The sequence below is a fragment of the Equus quagga genome, chromosome 22 (genome assembly GCF_021613505.1).
Source record: "Equus quagga isolate Etosha38 chromosome 22, UCLA_HA_Equagga_1.0, whole genome shotgun sequence".
Taxonomy (NCBI): domain Eukaryota; kingdom Metazoa; phylum Chordata; class Mammalia; order Perissodactyla; family Equidae; genus Equus; species Equus quagga.
In genome coordinates this window covers 23,080,824-23,100,893 of record NC_060288.1, presented here as the reverse complement: position 1 = coordinate 23,100,893, position 20,070 = coordinate 23,080,824, and the positions used below count along the sequence as shown (strand labels likewise).

Sequence of the window (20,070 nt, the reverse complement as noted above, 5' to 3'; positions counted from 1 at the left end):
GTATTCATAAATTTCTACACTGGAATGGCTCAGGAAAAATAATTCCCCCAAAATCACAGGCTAAATTTCTGCAGTGTACATTAAGATTATTGACATCATTCACTCCTGTAGTTGGGTTCAAAAGCAGCAGCTGTTAGTGAAAAGGGAGCAAGAAGAATTAGCACCATGCAGTCAGTAATCATATATGTGAGAAAAAAGGATATACAAATTATTCACCCATGACACATTCATATGAATCTCTGAGGTAAACTGTTATCTACCAGGATTTAATATTGGCTTAAAATTTTTGCAAAACTTCACACTCTTTGTATAATCTAATCATCATAATATTATATGTATACTTATCTAAATTTCTCAGATAACTTCTTAAGGCAAATCACTGTACAACTCATTAGCTGGAGCAATACAGTGTAAACATAACTGACTGCAAAAGGAATGAAGAGAATATAACTGAATTTTTCAGCCCAAAGTAGGCTTATGAGGATGACCGTACTGGATTTCCCTCATATACTGTATAGAATGGGTGTACTAATAATCCACACCTATGCGAATAACAATGCTCAGCGGCAAAATGAGATGGTAGGCAAGGACTCAGTCGTTTTGGCCTTTGGAGATCTGTTAAAAAATGATGGAGGCCAAGGAAGGAAGAGTAATTACGCATAGCAGCAGGAGTGGTTAGCGTGGTGCCATCTGTCATGGCAGACCTCTAAGCCAAGGTGGAGAAGCTATTTCAGAAGGGTCAGTGGTGTCGGAGTTGGCTACCTGCAGCTCATCTGGGATGGCTGGGGGGGACTTGCTCCATGAGCAGGAGGAGCGCTTCCCCTGGGAGAAGTTTGTAGTGAGACCCTGTGGCATTTCTGTGGATAAGGCGGTCAGGAGCAAGGAGCGGGTGGTTTACATAAACAATGTGAAAGGGTCAGAGGTCTGTGCAGGTGTGAAGGCCCCACATCAGCAGGTGGTGGCAGGGTAAGTGATGTGGGCCTGGAGCCACTGTCTGATGAGAAAGTAGTTCGGTTACAAGGTACCACAGAAGGAGGGCATGAAGAAGAGGCTTCTGGTGTGGTTTGTCTGTGTGTCTGTGAAGCATTTACCTCCAGCACATTGGCAGTTAAGTTCTGGTTTCCAAGCTGAGTTTGAGGAGAGAATAAGAAGAGATATAAATGATCCAATTAATAAAAACATCTCTTTTTGCAATGTGGCAGAGAAGGCAAAGCATCGATTTGATTTGCAAGCACTTTAAGGAAGTACATTCAGACGGATTAGGTGCCAGCCACACAGTACAGATAAAGCATGAAAACATGAAGAAAAGGAATCCAGTAAGTGTTTTTTGGAAATAAGACCAGTTTTCACACAGCACTCCATCGTAATTTTGGGTGGGGGCTTGAGAGCACTAGCATTAAGGAATTTTTTCCTCAGTAGTTTTAGTTTTTGTGCTTGTGATAGCAAAATGCTATCAGGCTGTCTACTGGTCAGCAGAATTAGTTTTCCATTCACTAAAAAAGTATTTGTAGCCATCCCCCCAAGACAATATTCCCAAAATATAAACCAATTTGCCTCACTTTTTCTGACTCACAGATCTAAAGACTGACCAAACTAAAAAGAACTAAGTGGAAAGGGAATTTTGTTTTCTTTCCAACCACTGAATCTCTTTTTTGATTTCACTATAAACTACTAAAAGAATTGAACTTTAAAATATCCTAGCGGTGCAAATAGCGGTATCTACGTGAAGATGAAGTGAAAAAGAAAACCAGCCACGGACAGGGGTTAGAATATACTCTAGTTGGTTAGAACCACTGTTGGTTTTAAATGGTAGGTAAAGGAGAAAGAAACTGGAGGAGAAAGGAAAGGTTCAATACCTCCAAGGCTGTATAACCCAGGAGGCTAAACATGGCGGAGGGGTTGTCTGTAAAAGGAAGAGTGTGGACGGCCCATTAGAGGTTTTGGAGCTATTCATTCTAACCTTGGTGATGTCTGTGTGCACGTGTCAAATATGATGATAAGCATCAGCCTCAACATGAGTGAACAAAACTCTGAAGGAAATTTTGTTTTTCTTACTCCCCAGCACCTCCACAATAGAGGTTTTTTTTGAGTGTTTGGTGTGGTGTCAGTTATAAGACAGCTAGCCAAAAGTATCGTAGGATATTAGTATGAGGATGGGGAATGAAGGCAAAAGAACTGTATAAACTTAGAAATCTTGCCTAGTAAAGGGTTAAGTGGTACCATTTGATGTTCTTGACCAGACATCATTTTCATAACAGTTGATGTCAAGCAGGTTGTTGATCTCATAAAAAGTCATATTTTTTCCCTTGGACTTTTAATTGAATACTTAAAAAAAAAATCCACCATATAAAAAGGTCTCTCTTGGCCACAGACACCTTAAAAATCCGATGAAAGCTATTGGTCCTTCTCTTAGGAAAAATGCACAAATTCACGTACATATAAAATTCTGCCTGACCTTTGGTATTCATAGGTACTCTAAAGCACATTCTTAATCTAACAGGTTAAGAAACTCCAACTCGGGATTAAAAAACAAATTTTTATTCTATTTTCACTTAATAAGCTTTTTTGTTGTGTTTAAATACACTCATTATAAATGTGATACTTTTTTACTGTATATGGCTTAAAATCTCTAGACTTAACTGACAGAAATCTTAGTTACCCAGAACTTAAAATATTTTAGTAGACATGTATCTTTTTTATTAGTAAATTTTTATAATAATTGCAGATTTTATTGGAAGTAAAACTATAATAGTATGAAAGTATAATAATTACAACTTAATATGTTAGAATTTACTAAAAGTCTGGGTGGAATTCAGTAGAGAGTAGCCTTGGGTTGGATAGTATCAAGGGAATTTCTCATAATAATGCAGTTTCACTAAAGAGGTCTCTATTTAACATGAATCTCTGCAGCTTTGCTTATGCTAAGTGAAAATTCTGCTAAATAATGTAGATCATGCGAAAGGATTTGAGTTATATGTTCACAGGAGGTTTTTTCCTTTAAAATTAAAAGGAAAATCGAATAATTATAACCCTCATGGGATTGGCTTGGCCATTTCCTTTGGACTTGAGACATGTCAAAAGCTAAAGTATATTCTCTCTAAAGCCACCATTGTTATGGGTTGGGTAGCATGTTATTGTTATGTTATGGGTAGTATGATCAGTTTGTTTGTACAGCATTATGTCTAGGAATAATCTTTAGCCATTCATTTATTCTTCCAAAGAGAGTATCTACAGAATACAGAACTATTTCACTTTTTGAATTTCTCTCACCGCCTCCTGATATGCTCACAGTTTTGAATCTTTTAGTGTGTGTGTGTGTGTGTGTGTGTGTGTGTGTGTGTGTGTGAAGTTAACAGATGAAATGCCTCTTGGTGAGTCATACCACACTTAAATTTATATAGATAAAACTCAAAAGTTCAACCGTCTATTGGTCACCCACAAAGCTTTGAAATATCTTGGGATAAAGATGTAAATAACCTCTTAGACTAGTTGAGGCTCCTTCACATAACCCTGATGTCCACATGAATGAAATACCCTCTTAGACACAGAAGGAGAGAGAATCACAATGTATGTATTTCCCTGAGGAGCATGTGAGATGAGTAGGAGGAAAAGTGTGAAAAAGGGAAGAAGGAAGTATTTTCTCAATCTGGACTACCTTGAAGGAGGAAAACCTAATTTAAAACAGGAATAGTTGGGTTTTTTCCTCTATTGAATTGGTGGCAGACGACTGCAGAAAACTGTTGTGGTTGTTTTGTGTCTCAGTGTTTTCAAGACCATGTAAAGGTTAAGGTGTTTGAATATAAGTCAAATGTCACCAACTTTGTGACATTTTCCCAACTGTTGGGCTATAAGGGAGAGAAGAACTAGAAAAATGAGCTTGCTGTTGTCTGGTCTCTACAAAGGAAGGGGACGGTGCTTAAACCTCAACATACTTAGTACTCTAAGAGAGAGAGTGCCTAGGTATTCAAAATAGCATTGAGCCTCCTGGTCCAAATGAATTCAATCCAGAATACTGAGCAGAACCAGAGGATGAAAGAGATCACTAAATTCAGGTTGAACTCCTTGAGGAATTAGGGAGCAAGAGGACTCAGGAACAGTGAGCTTCAGCAGTACAAAAGTAAACCAGGTTGGATGTAAGCATTGCAAACTCAAGTGTCCACTGGGCCAGGAGTATATCCAGAATGTGAAAATCAAGCCAGGTGTTAGATAAGAGGAGATGATAGGAACTGGAGTGGAAAAGAGAAGGCATGTTCCTCCTAAAGGTGGCCAAATGAAAAATAAAATTAACTCTGTGCCAACCAAATAAAACACATCTATCATCACACGCCCCAGACCATCAGTTTGTTAACTCAGTAGACGCAGAAACTGGAGGTGAAAAGAAAGTCATTGGATGTGGGCTTGATGTGGAGTTGGGGTATAGAGAAAGGGAGCATGGTCTGGTAGGGCCAGGCCAAGAGGGAGGCCAGTACGGCACCCATGTTGGGTGCAAAATTTAATGGAATGACAAAAACTCAGTAACTCAGATAAGCACTATTTCAATGCAATCTTAGAAAAAAAAAAAATCAAAATCAATGGGAAAAAAATCCATACTGAACAAAATATCAAAAATTTAAATAACCAGTGCCATGCTAAGCCATATTGAAGACTGAGGAAACAGGAAGAATTAGTATCCTGGATTTTTAATGGAAGCAATAATATAATAAAATAATAATATGTTCAAGATCTGTTTCTTCTGATCCCATTTCTATTGAGAGGACAGTCAGATTTGACAGTTTCCCCTTGACCAATGATGATCTTAAACAAATTTTGACTAATTTAAGATGAAATAAAATTATAATAAATTATGTTTGGGTATAAATAAAATGTTTAAACAAAATAATGTTTAGTTTTAACATACCTACTTTTCAATACTTTTTTAAATACTGAAATGTTCTATAAAAAATTAAAAATGCATAAAAACACATATATGGGGGATATATTATTTTTCTGTCTCAGGTTCCAAGTGGCTTGGCATGGCACTGTGGTCTGAGGTCTTAACATCTCCTCCTCTAACGTCTTTAATGCCTGAGCTTCCAGGCCTCATTTCTCAAGGAACATATGAAATATGTGTTAAATATCAAGCAAAGGGATTTCACAGGTTTTGTTTTCTATTTTTCAATAGAATTGACAGTAATTTACTTGAAAAAATGTCTAGGAGTGTGTCATATGAAAGTTAATCTTTACATTAAGAAATTATTTGCATTTTATTAGGTTTCATAATGGTATTTTCATTAGTTTTTTTTCTTCATCTGTTAGGTATGGGTACTAAAATTTCTACAAACTCAAGGAAACTGTATCTTATGTTGACTTTAAAATACGAACAGGATAATTGGAGTTGACCCTTGAAAACAAATGGTAACATAGCGAAAATTGGTGAAGCCTTGTGAGGAGTACTTATAATGGGTTCTATTATATAATTATCCACATCATTGTTTAGATTTTAAATCTCCATAGTGAATTTAAATAAACAGTTTAAGAATTTTTGTGGAAAAAAAAAAACCCACAGTCAATCTTTACCTCCCACCTCACCTCCTGAGGGGATAAAGAGGAAGTGCTTGGCAGCCGTGTTTGTACTAGGTGACTCCATTTCACTGGCCACAGCTGATTGTTTTGAAGGGGAATAAGTGAACCAAACTAGGCCAGTGAGGTACTGTCTCCTTGCCAGGAATTGGGAATTTGAATTATATTGCACTGAATGCCCCAGTCAGGTGGTCCTGTACTCCACAAACCCAGGTGTAAGTTCACACATAACTGGAGCCAGAGAAGGTCATGGAAATCCTCAGGCAACCTGAAGTAATGAGAGGACAGAAACTAAGAGAGGAGAATGAGGCCGACTTACAGAGAGGAGAGACAGGAACTATGTGGCATCTAAGATGGAGAAAGAGAGGGTAGCTAACTGGCCATTCTCCAGTTCTCCTAAGGCCTGGCTGTACCACCTGCATTTCATGATACAAAATTGCCCTGTGGCTTCATAATAAAAACCTTTTTTTTTGCCAGAGGTCTTAACAGCCTTATAGTCTCTGCCCAAGACCTGGGTGACAACTGATCTAAAATGGTCACACAGATTTGGGTACATTGATGAGGTATGGTATCTGAAAAAAGGGAGTAAGTATTTCCACTGTACTGTGGAACTCAGATCAGGAACATGACTTGGAATCTGGAGAGGTGTCATATCTTAAGAGCATGGCCAGAAGATAGGGATCAAAAGTCAGATTATATTAAAAAATAGAGGCAGGAGAATCTATTTGTCGAGCTGTGGATCTGGAGTCAGACAGACCTGGGACGAAGTTTCCTCATGTGTAAAATAGGGACATTAATAAAACCCATCTGCTAAAGCTTGTGAAAATGAAGTGAGATAATGTAAGTGCTGGTACAGTGTCTGGTGTGTTGTAATAGCTTTCAACAAATGAGAGCCATTTAAAATTTTTTTTTGATGCTTGGAAGGCACAAGAATGCTTTACAGACAGCAAAGAGCAGGGTAGGGAGTAGAGCAATACTGTGAAAACTGTCATACAGCAGAGGGAGGAAACTTCATCTGTTTTGCTCTGTAGGATGAATACACAGAAGTTAAGGAAGGCAGATTATGACTCAACATTAGAAATATTTTCTAATAATTAGATCCAAGAATTTCCCAAGCAATAGCTGCCTTCTAAAGTAACTGAGCTCTCCATTCCTAAGTGTGTTCAAGAAGAGGCTGAATGCTCATCTATTCGGAGGTATGGTAGAGGGGATTCTAGATGATGCTAAATTCATACTGGGCTCCCAAATGTTCTCTACTGTTCAATCACTTAGAAACATACACAACACACATTAGTCAGATGGAGGAATTGCCAAAGACCTGATCAACTAGTGGCATAACAAACCCACACACAAAAAGTTATGGATATTGGTTGGCCATACTAATGGAATATATGAGTGCTCGTGGCTGGTACTGGTGGGACTGGTCCAGAATACTCTATGTTCTTCACCTTTTCTATCATCCCACACTGCTGACGTTTATTCATTATTTGGCCCTCCTTAACGTCTACATCTTGATCCTATGGAGAAAAAGAGATGACTTTTCTTTCTCTTCTACTTGACAGTGAGACAAATTCCCCTCCGAGACCCCAACATATGTGCAGCAGCAGCTGTGGAATGTGCAGCTTTGGCTAATGATTGATTACATTATTTCATGATAGAAGGGTCAAGTTTATCTTCCTGAAGCAAAGGGCAGAACACTCAGAAATGCTAGAGAAAATGTTTGGGGTGTAGTTTTTGCTGTTTTTTCAAAGCTTCTGGCTTAGGCCTTCACTTATCTGACATTGAGAACAATGTGGCATTTTTAGCAAGAGGATATCTGTTCGCACAGTAACAGAAGGGTAAACACTTCATTTTGTGTTCTCTCTATAGGTGAATTTGTAGGAGGTAAATTAAAATATCTGCAGTATATAAAACAATTTGTCAGGTGATCAAATATGGAGAGAACTAAAATTCCTAACAGTGGGCTGCCGTTTTCTTCTTAAACTAATGGCCAGATTTTAATAAAAACAACAAAAATATGTAAATGAAACTTCTAGAACACTGAAGTTTTCTTTTCACCTCTAGGTATAGAGAATTTGTTTCTTGGATCTGCTATTTATTTCCATGGGAGGCCAATTCTTTATAACAGAGCACATATTTGGCTGACTAGAGTGTGTAGCTTACACTTCTTGGCATTTACTGAGACGTCCTGCCAGAATGTGGAACATAAGTATTTAAAATGAAAAGGTCACCACTGTGAAAGGCCATTCCGTGGAAAATGAGACTTAAAAATAAAGCATACCACAAAAGGCAAGATGTGGAAACAACCTAAATGTCGATGGATGGATGAACGGATACAGAAAATGTGGTATATGCATCCAATGGATCTTTATTCAGCCTTAAAAGAGAAGAAAATTCTGTCATATGCGAGAACCTGAAAGAACTTTGGGGACATTATGCTCAGTGAACTAAGCCAGTCACAGAAGGCCAAGTATTGCATGATTCCACTTACATGAGATATCTGAAGGAGTCCAACTCATGGAAGCAGAGGGCAACATGGTGGTTGCCAGGGGCAGGGGGGCGGAAGTTGGGGGTGGGAGTTACTTTTCAACAGGTAGAAAGTTTCAGTTATACAAGATGAGTAAGCTCTAGAGAGCTGCTGTACCTACCACATTGTGGCTACAGTTAACAATGGTGTTGTACACTTTAACATTTGTTAGGAGGCTAGATCTCACAGTAAATATTCTTACCACAATGAAAAAACAGTCAAAACTGCAACAGTTTTGTGCCACCTTTTGACAAAGTGTTATATAAGATGACACACCGTCGTCTTGGAACAAACTGCTGGTCAGATGAAATAAACTTTTATCCATCGGTAAAAAAAAACACGACATATTGTTGAAAATAATATATTCTCTTTTCCCAATTAGATGCATAGTTTGGAAAAAGGATATTATTTTAAAATAACCACAGCTACTATATATTCAGGGATTACTTTGTAGCAGGCACTGTGGCGAGCTTCTTATATGCAGTATCTTATTTTTACCTCACCACAATGTTATGGGATGAACACCATTATTATCCCCATTAAATAGATGAAGGAACTGAGGCTCAGGAAGAGGGAATAACTAGATGGAAGGTCTTATATGAATAACACCTTGAAAGAGCCGACTGTCCAATTGCTCTCCTCTCAATCTCTCTTAGGCCCCCTCCAAGAAGGTCTCTCTCCCCACTATGAAGTCAGTGGTAAGTTAGCAGATCTCATCTTACACTTGTTCTGTCAGCAGCATTTGGGCAGTTAACCATCTCTTCTCAACGTACTTTCCTTGCTTGGCTTCTAGGGTGCCACATTTTTCTGGATTTCCTCCTCCCTTAGCAGACACTCTTTTTAGTCTACTTTCCTGATTCCTTCTCTCGCTGTTGGGATGCACTTGGGCTCAGTGCTCGGGCGTCCTCTTTTCTCTATACTGTACTCTCACCCTGGTGATCTCATTTGGTCTCCTGGCTACAAAACCACCTGTAAGCTAATGGCTTATGTCTCCAACCTGGACATTCGACCTGAACTCCAGACTCATATATCCAACTGCATACTCCACCTCTCCATCTGGATGTCTAGCGGATCCCTCAAACTTATCATGTCTCATATGGAACCTCTGTCCACCTGCCAAACCTGCGCTATCTACAGTTATCCAGTCTCAATGGACAGAGGATGGCAAATTCCATCCTTCCCCATTGCAAAGTCTCAAAACCTTGGGTCAATCTTGACTCTTCTTTTTCCCTCACCTCCCACATGCAATCTGTCAAGAAGTCCCATTCACTGATTTTCAAAATACATTCCGAATCTGATTTCTCACCACCTCCACTACTTGCACCCTGTCTCAAGCCACCACCATTTCTCCTTTAAATTGTTGCAACAGCCACCTAACTGGCTTGCCTACTCTCCTTCTTGCCAACTATAGTTTGTTCTCAGCTGAGCCGCTGGAATAATTCTGTTAGACTATATGTCAAATAACAATAGTGGCAGCCTCAAAATCCTCCAGTGACTCCCATTTTTATTGAGAGTGAAAGTCGAAATCCTTGCAATGGCTATGGGGACTTCTGTCACCTGGCCTCTGTTGCTTCTAACTTCGCATCTTCTTACTCTCTGCCTCACTTACTTTCTCTCCTTCCCGCTGGCTTCCTTGCTGGTCCTCGAGCACCCCCAACATGCTTCAGCCTTAAAGCCTTGCCACCAGGTATTGCCTTTGCTGAGAACGATCTTCCTCCTTCGAAACTCTTCTTCCTTCTCAATGAGAACCCTATGACTACCCTATTTACCGTAGACTCTGCTCCTCAAGTCCCTGCTCAGCATTGTTTAGTTTATACGATGGAATTTTATTCAGCCTTAAAAGAGGAGAAAATTCTGTTGTATGAGACAACATGAATGAACTTTTGGGACATTATGCTCAGTGACAAAAGCCAGTCACAGAAGAACAAATAATCCCCTTCTAAGGCATGTCATCTACTCATTTAAGTGTTTATTAATGTTTGTTACCCCCACTCCCGATAAGACTGTAATCATCAATGGTTTCAAATGCAGCTATGCGGCTAGAACAGACTTGACACATAATAGATGCCCAGTAAATATTTGTTGAATGAATAAAAGTGACAGGATCTTAAATCTTAACTTGTGGATCATGCTGATTCTCTAGGGATTGTGTCATAAAAGCGACTGTTTCTGGTCAGCCTGGATAGCGACCAAAGCATGAAAAAGGAAAGCTGTCAAAAGTAAGTTTTCAAACATAATAAAATCATTTAGAAGAACCAAACTATGTTAGATGAGTGAACTGAGTTGTTCACATGGTGGCGTCTGCGATGACTTCTCCTACCCTCCATCCTGGAGGGACACGTCCCGGGACACGAGTAAATCTGCTCTCTGACACTAGCACAACGCTGTCTGTTAGTGTCTCAGCTTGATTTTGCTCTGTACCTGATGGGACTGTAGAAGTCATTAATAGATATAAATAAGTTGGAACAGTGCCTGCATAGAATATACTCTTACTATTTGTTAGCTGCTATTATCATTATTGGTTTTGTTATTCTTATTAACTTATTTTATAGGGGCTCTCAGAAGACATTACCTTAATTCAAAGAAATTACTTTAATGAATAAATTTTGCATATCATGATTAGCTGATGAAGGAGTTTTTTTTGCTTTTTTTCCGCAAATCCCCCCAGTACATAGTTGTATATTTTCGTTGTGGGTCCTTCTAGTTGTGGCATGTGGGATGCTGCCTCAACATGGCCTGACGAGTAGTGCCATGTCTGTGCCCAGGATCCGAATCAGTGAAACCCTGAGCTGCCAAAGAGAAGCGGGCAAACTTAACCACTCAACCACGGGGCCGGCCCCTGAAGGAGATATTTTAGTAGATATATGAAAATACCCGCTTACCTTTTTAATCATCTAAGCTTAAAGCTTTCACTTTATGAGTGGGGGAGGGGATGTTGGTGTCAATCAGATGTCTGTTGGAGATTTTCTATAAAGTTTAAAAATGTATCTCTTCAAGGATGTGTCTTGGATGATCTTTAAGAGCACAGCTACAGGAAACAGTATTGCACAAATCTACTTAGGTACTAGTGTTTCAATATGCCCATTACTGCTGTTGTTGCTAATAGTGTATCTTTTACTAACAGCTACCATTTATGCAGTGCTTGCTCTGTCCTAGGTAATTTACCTCTATCCTCCTTAGTCTCACCACAATCTGTGAATTAAGGATTAATGAATATTCTCATTTATTTGTTCAGACTCACAGAGAAGTTAAGATGGTGGCCCTCCCACATCACCAGAGATGAAGCATGGATTGAAATCTACAGTTTATCTTTAAAGCTTATGCTCTTAACACTACATCATTTTGTGGAGGAGCAGTGAAGAGAGCCACAGTTCTCTTCTAAATAAATTAATAAATGCCAGCAGAATGATGCTATGAAGGAATTGTACATATAGGCAAATAAAGATTTACTTTCTAACAGTCTGAGTACTAAAGACTGATTAATATACTTTCTGAAATGATACATTTTAAAAGGTAGAAATTGATCAAGTTTCAGGGAAAATGAACATTGAGCTACAAAGAAATAAACGCTGGTTGAATTGATAAACGTTTCCTGCCAAAGTGAATTAGAATTGACAATTATTTTAAGAGATTTTATAAATGTAAATAATGTAAATCTAGGTACTGAAAGGTCTGGCACGAAAAATGTTTCTCTAAAACTTAAGAAGTACTTTGAGCCCTGAAGTAGTACGTGGGGTCTTAAGTGATAATCAACCACTGAGGATTTCTAATAAATACCTAGAAGGAAAAAAAGTTTTATGACATGATTTCTGGATAAAAGATCTCTGTGTATATGTATATGTGTGTGTATATATATACATATATATTTTTAATTAAAAGATATCTAGAAATTTATCAATTAATTTAGTAGGATTTTAATAGGAAGATAGTTTCTTTCTCCTTTCCCTTCCTGCTTAGAAACTAACAAAGCATTAGGTTATATGAGAAGCCCAAACTAAAGGGGTTAGGGTCTCTACAGTAGCCTGTAAGGAGAGATTGGAAAGTGGAATGGATCACCCGGCAGTCTGAGGACTGAGAGGCTGCGGCAACTGCAGATTTTTGTCTGTCTTGCTGAAGAGGTATCTTTGTGGTCTCTGGAGAAAGCTCAGGTAGCTGTTTGTGGCTTTCAGGATCACGTCCTGAAAGGGGAGCTATCTGAATGGAAAGAGATGCTGTGTGTATCTCAGGCACTGGGTTAGGGGGTGGTGAGCAAGGCTTTTTGAGAAATGATGGTACTTCAGCAGATTTGGAAAACTGTGGAGTATTAAAGGGGATGCTACATCCTAGATCCTGGTTGTGGATTAGTTTCAATGTAGAAATTCTCCGAGTTTGAGAATCTTGCATGTAGTCCTCTTGTAGAAAGGGGGTACCAGTGTCAGCATTTGGTGGGGAACCAGTGCTGGAAGGTGGTTGTGGATTAGTGATTTTTTGTGTATATGACACAGTTGTGTTAGATTCTTCAGAATATACAATTGTCTGGCCGGAGTCTTCATTAGAATACATCATTCCCTGAAGAGGTTTTTTGTTAGAAAAGTACTCTGTACAGGAGGGACTTTGTGTGTTAGTTACTAATTGGTCTAAAATTTCACCCTTTGTGTGATTGGTTATCAAGGGACTACAAGAGCTCTCTTTTTTAGGTGGTGGAAGGGGTGCCTGAGTTGCCAAAAGCATCCGGAGAAAGAAATAATGTTGAAGGAAAAACAGAGAGAAAGTCAGAGTTAGTCATCAAGAGACCAGTGTTAATTCTACCCTTAAAGAAAGTAATGTCGCACCTTCTTATCATGCTATATATTTTGTTGGTTAGATAATGATCATTTTTATTCTGTTTAGAATGCATTTTAATTTATTATCAATAGCTGCCCTCTGGGGGAAAATAATTTTTACAGAGAATACATTACAAAGTTTGTCTCCATCTACATCCGGGGAAATTATATTAAAAGTGAACATATGTTCTCTTGGCATATTTTTAGACCTTGAGGTATATATTTATATACGGTGCATTTAGTCACATTGTTTCGATAACATTTTTCATATTTGTGGCACAATTTTACTAATATCTCAACACAGAGTTCCTTCAGTTAATATAATGAGCAGTTGCACAATTCATATTTATTGAGTACATAATGTATTGCTGACCTCACAACTTTGAAATCTAAATCATCAGCTGATAGCTTTTTAAGAATTAGAATATATCCTAAACATTGTTAGAGACTGACTGACTTTTATGAGCTGAATCAGAAAAAAAAAACCTTCAAGTTTTGAACTTAAAACTTGTCTTCTCATGTTGTAAATACAAGTCTGGCAACCAATAGAAATACAAAAGCAAAAATATATTAATGATAATATATGTATCAAAATACACGTTATTAGAAAAGAGGCTCTAAAGCAATGGTTTAATACCTTTGAAATAACACGGTAGACAAGAATGTGAAGGATTACCTGAGTTGGTGATTTTTTTTCTTGCAGGTTTGGTCGAACGCTTCTAAAACCTTTTGCTGCAAGAGAGGAATATGTAGCATCTCCATTCAGTGTCTCCTGATTTCGATCATTGTAAGATCTCCAAGCTTTTATTAAGGGAAAACAAATTGGATACAAAAATATCTACATTCACTTTTAACATTTTTTTAATACAATTTATTTTAATTTCCAAAATTGAAGTTTTCTTTTTAGAAATTTAATTTAATATGCGTAACTGTATATGCAATTTAAGTTTACTATGAGGTCAACACTGTGGCTATGGATATGTTAAAAGAAAAAAAGACACAACAAATGTAATGGTGATTCAGAATAGCTTTTCTGTACCTGAGTCTGGGGACTGAGGATCACGTCCTAAAAGAAAAAGAAACGTTGAAATTAATACCGGTAAAAGAAATTAACAGTCCAGGAAAAATCATTGGGCAAAGAACCACATGCATTTTGTTTTGCAAACATTATCTCTGTTCTAAACTCTGAGTACTTCAAAGCTACCATTTTTTTAAATTTTACATTGCATTTATTTTTACTTCAATTACAATATCACTCATTAAGTAGAATATATAATTAACATTTACATATCAAACACTGATTTTTCCCCTCATTTATATTGCAAACATGTAATTTTATCTTATTATTGCCCAAGCTGGACATGAGTTTCTAAATATCAAATTAAAGGGTCAAAAGGTATCTGCTTTATAAACAATGAATGCTTCTCCAAGCATTAAATCAAACTACAGATGCTTAACTTTCCATGCCTAGTGTTACTGACCATATTTAATTCCTGTGTTAGATAGAGATCAATTTTTTGTAGTTTGCCTCTTTTTTTAACTTCAAGAAAGTATAAATGTATCTGCCATATTATAAATTTTCAGATAATTCTCTAGACTTGGAATTTTCTCCGTATTGCCATTTAAAAGTCATTTTATATTCAAATATGAAAGAACTATTACAATATGTTACGTTATTTTGCAGTAAGCTGTGGAAAATTAATTTCAGTACATTATAATAAATTGATTTTGATAATGCAGTTGGAAAGGGGTTCAATGAGATATTTACTATCAGTTTTATTAGAATTACACATTCAAGAATCTTCTAGAACTTATGCACATTTGAGGTAATAAATTTGTATTGCTTGGTTCTACTATACCACAAGCTCAACTTCACCTAGAATATTCGCAAAGCCTTCACTTCGGAAAGGACTTCAGGGGTCATTCAGCCCAACCTTCTGATGAAAATGAGTTGATGAATGCAAGACTTTGATTTTTAGCTAAAATATTTGCTATACATTCTTTCCAAATCAAAGGAAGAAACATAAATGTGATTCAGCACAGACTACATTAGAATGACTCCAGCTCAGGTGAGTTAGAGAAGACTAAGAAATCTTCAATCTTTATAATTGCTAATGGATTTTATCTCCAATGAATTCAAAATCAGAGTAATAAAATGGGTACCATAAGTAAAAATAACTTTGAAGAGTTGTGTGTGAAATGTTTCCTAGACTCTGCTTCCAGGACTTGATGGAAGCAGAAATGACTGAAATCGTCAATTGCTTAAGTGATGATGAGGACTCTATAAAGAAAACAAACATCACTTGACAATACAGAGCACTCATTAGAGTTCTGCTTTGGGGCACTCAAGGAGAGAGATTTAATAACCGTCTGGTTGCCACATACTCTTTGTGAACAAGGAACAAGTTTGAGGACTTGGGGGAATGGCAACGAAAGGGGAAGCAGCATTAATAATAATGATTATTATTTACATTATAATTATTTGCTTGAGAATAGGGAGTCTTACTCTTAGTTTGATAAAACTGAGTTCATAAAGAAGGATGTGTGGGTATGTGCTGGAGATGGTGGTGAGAGGAGCCAGATGCTTGGAGGTGAGAAACAGAAGGACACTTGAAATAAACTTCCTGTAATTGATAGTTTGTACAGGGCCAGTTCTGTTTCTTCTTACTGGTGACCACATTGGAGATTATGGAACCATTCAGTGGGATAAATATTAAGTGCAAGAATCAGAGGATAGTCACTTTAGGCTCAACAAGGGGCTTCCCACTCCTCCTCTACTGGGGCCAGGGATTTCCAAATGATGGTGATGTCTCCTGAAAAGCTCTGCTTAACATAGTAAATATAAGTGTGTAGAAATTACAAGAAAGGAGAAAGTACAAAAATGACCACGGATTAAAACTTCAGGATGAACCCATATTTTAATGAAGCTTTTTATGTTAATGATTAAAGTCTACTTTTAAATAGGTCTTTTAAGGATATTCAAGTGTACAACATTTCAGTTTCTTTAAAATAAATCCAATAATAGATATTTAAAAAACTCCCAGTCCTGGTTTGCTATTTTATTACAGTGCTTTGGATGCACTGAAAGATGAAAACCTTACATGGATACTGTTCACCACAGCCTTGCTTTTATTTCATCCCTGCCAGGAAAGCTTAAGAAAGGGGGGGATCCATGTGGTTTGGAGCAGGTAACAAAAAGTATGAAAGCATCCTGGATCCATGTCAACTAAAGAGAATATAAGTAAAAAAAAAAAGTTTAACAGGTAAATGACACGGCAAATGCATACGGAAAATGGTTTTGCCCAATATCTTGAACATTATTCATGATCATTCACTTGTGAAAGAACAGAGCTGGAATGCTAGCCACCAGAGCCCTTAATTTCTAGTATTCTTTGGTAGATGGTCATTGCTTCTCTGAAAATTTAAGAATGAATAAATGGGATAGATTTGTTGTTCTCTGGCAGTCTTGCGTGTGACTATAAGTAGGGTCTTTGAGAATTAACAACTCTACTCGCTCTTCACTAGTCCACTGAGCACTCTCTGAGTCCAGGCAGAAGGTGGTGGACACATGTTAGACAAGCTATCAAGGCATTTTTGGCTTCGTGTTGGGATTGGACTGGATGCCCTCAGAGGTCCTTTCCAACTTTATGATTCCAACATTGTGATTTTTATGTTGCTGTGTTTGTGGTACCTGTTACATCATAATCTCTAGCCTTAGGTTTTATGTAAATTGCTTTTAGCTGATGTGCTATATTAGACATATAAACTGTACTTCTCTTGAAAATCATGATGATTTTAATTCTTATAGCTCCTCTCTTTAGAGGGCTCAAATGTTTTGTAAGAATTAATTTAATCATATTGGTTAAATTCAAGTCAACTAATTGAATGCCTACTGTGTTTCTAAGTACTGCGATAAGACTTCATTTATTTTCTTCATTTACTTTCATTTAATTCTGACAAACCCTTGTGAGTTTGGGAAATGATTAAATTCTGAGAAGTAGGAAAATGATAGACAAATCTTATTTAAAAATTTTTTTTGAGAAAGGAAATGAGAGGTACTAACAGATGAATTTTCCTAAGGGTATAAAAGACACAGGTGGTGCTGGCAGGACCCTCTCTCTTGACACAGTGGTCTGGTCACCAGAGCACACCACCCTTGTCAATGCTACTTTAGACAGCCAAGTGTTTTTGGTAAAATAAAATATACTTCGAAAAGGCTTGTTGTATCTCTACAGTCACTGTTGTGGTTCTAGCTGAGGTTGAAAACATCACTGTGTGCTATCACTTGTCTAGTGGGACTTTACTTCTGTAAAAGGAAAAGAGAAGGACTCGTTTAGGTGACAGCTGATGACTAGCAGCTCATATTGACTTTCTGATCTCAGTGGGGAGAGAAGGAGGCTTAGAACCTTTTGAGAAGGTAGTCTCTTACTTAAAGGCTGTTCTATTTTAACAATATCTAATGCAATAAATATTTATTAATCCTCTTTTGATTCACAAAAAGACACTGTGTCAAATAAATTCTTATGAAGGCAACCATATAACGTGATTAGGCATAAAAAGAGGCTGCTGTCTTTCTTCAAAATGTAAGTAAAAATTCTTTGAAAAAGGGATCATAGCTATGTGTCTAATTAATACAAAAGAGATCTATTTTTAATGTGATAATTAAATCCAAAATTCAAAGGACTTTGTTCTCGAGAAACCTTACTCCTTGCGATATAGAATTTAAAATGGCCCAGAGTCACTACATAATCTTATTGCTAAAGATTATTTCACCTTCCTAAAGTATTAAATCTTTTCTACTATTTTGATTTTGAAGCATTAAATCTTTTCTATTAAGTTGAGTGATATGAAATTGCTGATGTTCAAGTCTTGCCTCTCCAAAATGGCCATCTCTAGTTCAATCTAATATTAGTCCTTGACTGGTTACTTTCATAAATAATACCGTTTGGCATTGTTGAGTCAGTGTCACATTCACTAGCATGCACATCAATGGTCCACATCTGAGTAGCCTGTGCTAGAATTTTACTTGGTTGAAGTGTCATTGATATTCATGGTACAGGCATTCCAATTACATGATGGCCCTGGACTTCATTTTATTTAGTTTTTATTTCTTTCATTCTCACTTCCCTTGGGTATCCAATGTAAGCACATTGATAGTTTTTCTAACATTTTTCCTGCTCATACACACATGAGCAAAAATGTACAAATACATATATAGAGAGATTTTTTTTTTAACCAAACTGAGATCATACTACATACATTGCAATGCAACTTGCATTTTGTTTTAACTTCATATATTATGGAACCACCTGGCCCGGTATTTAAACTTGGGCATTGAAATCCACTTGTGGATTGGAGGTGGCGGACAGGAGTGGGAATCTACATGTGGAAGCTGGTTTTTTCCCTCAACAAAGCTGGGTAGTTTAGAATCACGTGGCTTTAAAGCCAAAGATATTCTGAGTATTTAATTAACTACTAAATGTACGTGTGTAAAAGACACTGATTTGCACAGTGAAAAAATTATTTAAACACTCTCCAGCCCTTTCCCACTCTGCTCTAAAACCCATAAATATTATAAACAAAAAATAAGGAACCTTCAATTAACAAACCAACAAGCAAACCAACCAACCAACCAGTCACCAAAAGGTATGGGTATATTTCAGGGTCGAGAGACACTGGGGTTGAAGTCATGACAGACATTTGTTGCAAAGAGATCCACCTCTGAGGAGGCTGAAATATCACACTCCCAATTGCTTTCTAGAGTATGTTTATACCCATGGGTGCATGTTAGTCTTAATTGGACCTAGATGTTTAAAAATATGTATTAAAAGGGGCTTTGCTAATTGGATTAAAGGAAGGTTTAAGGTCTCTTTCAAAACTAATACTGTCATTCTGTTTGCAGCCTTTGGTGAAGAAGCAAATTCATAGTCAGTTTCTTGCAAACCCCTCTTCCTGACCCACTGTGCCCCCACTGCCCAACAGTTTTTAGGTAAAAAATAACAAAAGCACCTATGAGTTATCTTAATTAAATATTACATTCCTTTAGTTCATGAGATACAAAAACTTAAATCGTTATTAACACTTGTAGTTACCCAACACATTTTTGGCAAGTGACTGCTGTTTTTAATTAGATTTTTGACATGTTTTCTACAAGATATCAGTTTCCTTTGGCTTTTTTATTTTTAGAACATGAACAGTCAGAAGGGATAGGCGCTATTCTTGAGACAAGAAAAATAAGAACTTGTGCATTAGAAAGGTATTCATAGCTACTTTCATCAAACAACCAAGATAATTCTGGAGAAAGAAAAAGGTCAGATAAAACCATTCGAGTGTGACATTCTGTGAGTTAGTGATAGTGTACCTGCAGCCAATAGGTTTGGAGAACTTTGAACTCTCTTCACAGATGTTAATGTAACAGACATGGCAGCACGTTTGCGAGCACACCCACCGCTATCTGGAAGCAAAAAAATGATATAGCAGAGGCCACAGCAAAGGAGAAAGCACATGCATCATCATGCATTTTAAGTGAAATGTGCCAGACATCCATGAGAAAGACGAACAGACAGAATTAGTAACCATGGAATACATCTGCAAATTTCACACCCACCCCAAACTGAAAGAAACCAAACCAAACCAAACACCAGGGGTCTGTCTTAGAAATAGATGCCAATGCTCTAGTAAAAAATCAGATTTTATACTTCACATTTTATGGTTTTCTTTAATGAAAACACAAGTATAGAATTCAACTTTTTTATACCGTTTAAATTCAGCTGTTAAATTTATAAGCAATCTAACTAGGTTTTAGAGTTATGGCTAACCTATATTTCAGGATTAAGAGCTATGGTATAGTATACTTTTGTATCCATCAGTTAGGTTTTACTGTAGTCTAGCTATTACGATTCCTGAAGATAGCTTGAAGCATCTCTTGAAGTAGAAGTTATAAACTTATATAGACATGACAAATTTGACATGTAGGATTCATAAAGAAACATATAGCATTATGGAAATTCTATGTCTTCCCATAGTTATTAGTTATGGAAACAAGTAGCCTAATGGAAATCAAAGATAATATTGATATGCACACTATTGAAATGACCAAGTTTAAAATAACTAGTTTTTATACTTTTGAACAACATGTATATGATGATCTATATATTTACACTTATGCAAATCACAACACGA

The 20,070-nt window shown here is 37.1% G+C and overlaps 1 protein-coding gene across 4 annotated transcripts in view; it reads right to left on the bottom strand.

The window, feature by feature from the left end:
* SORBS2 (sorbin and SH3 domain containing 2) overlaps positions 1-20,070 on the bottom strand; it is a 143,110-nt gene that overhangs the window by 75,741 nt on the left and 47,299 nt on the right. For 3 of the 4 annotated variants that reach the window (XM_046648463.1, XM_046648464.1, XM_046648465.1), the window contains exons 4-8: positions 19,250-19,342; positions 13,928-13,954; positions 13,565-13,689; positions 12,143-12,778; positions 1,092-1,127 (exon numbers count right to left, since the gene is read on the bottom strand). In XM_046648463.1, coding sequence (XP_046504419.1) covers positions 1,092-1,127; positions 12,143-12,778; positions 13,565-13,689; positions 13,928-13,954; positions 19,250-19,342 — 917 coding nt within the window. The remainder of the gene's footprint in view (positions 1-1,091; positions 1,128-12,142; positions 12,779-13,564; positions 13,690-13,927; positions 13,955-19,249; positions 19,343-20,070) is intronic. The other variant, XM_046648466.1, reaches the window with a different exon arrangement.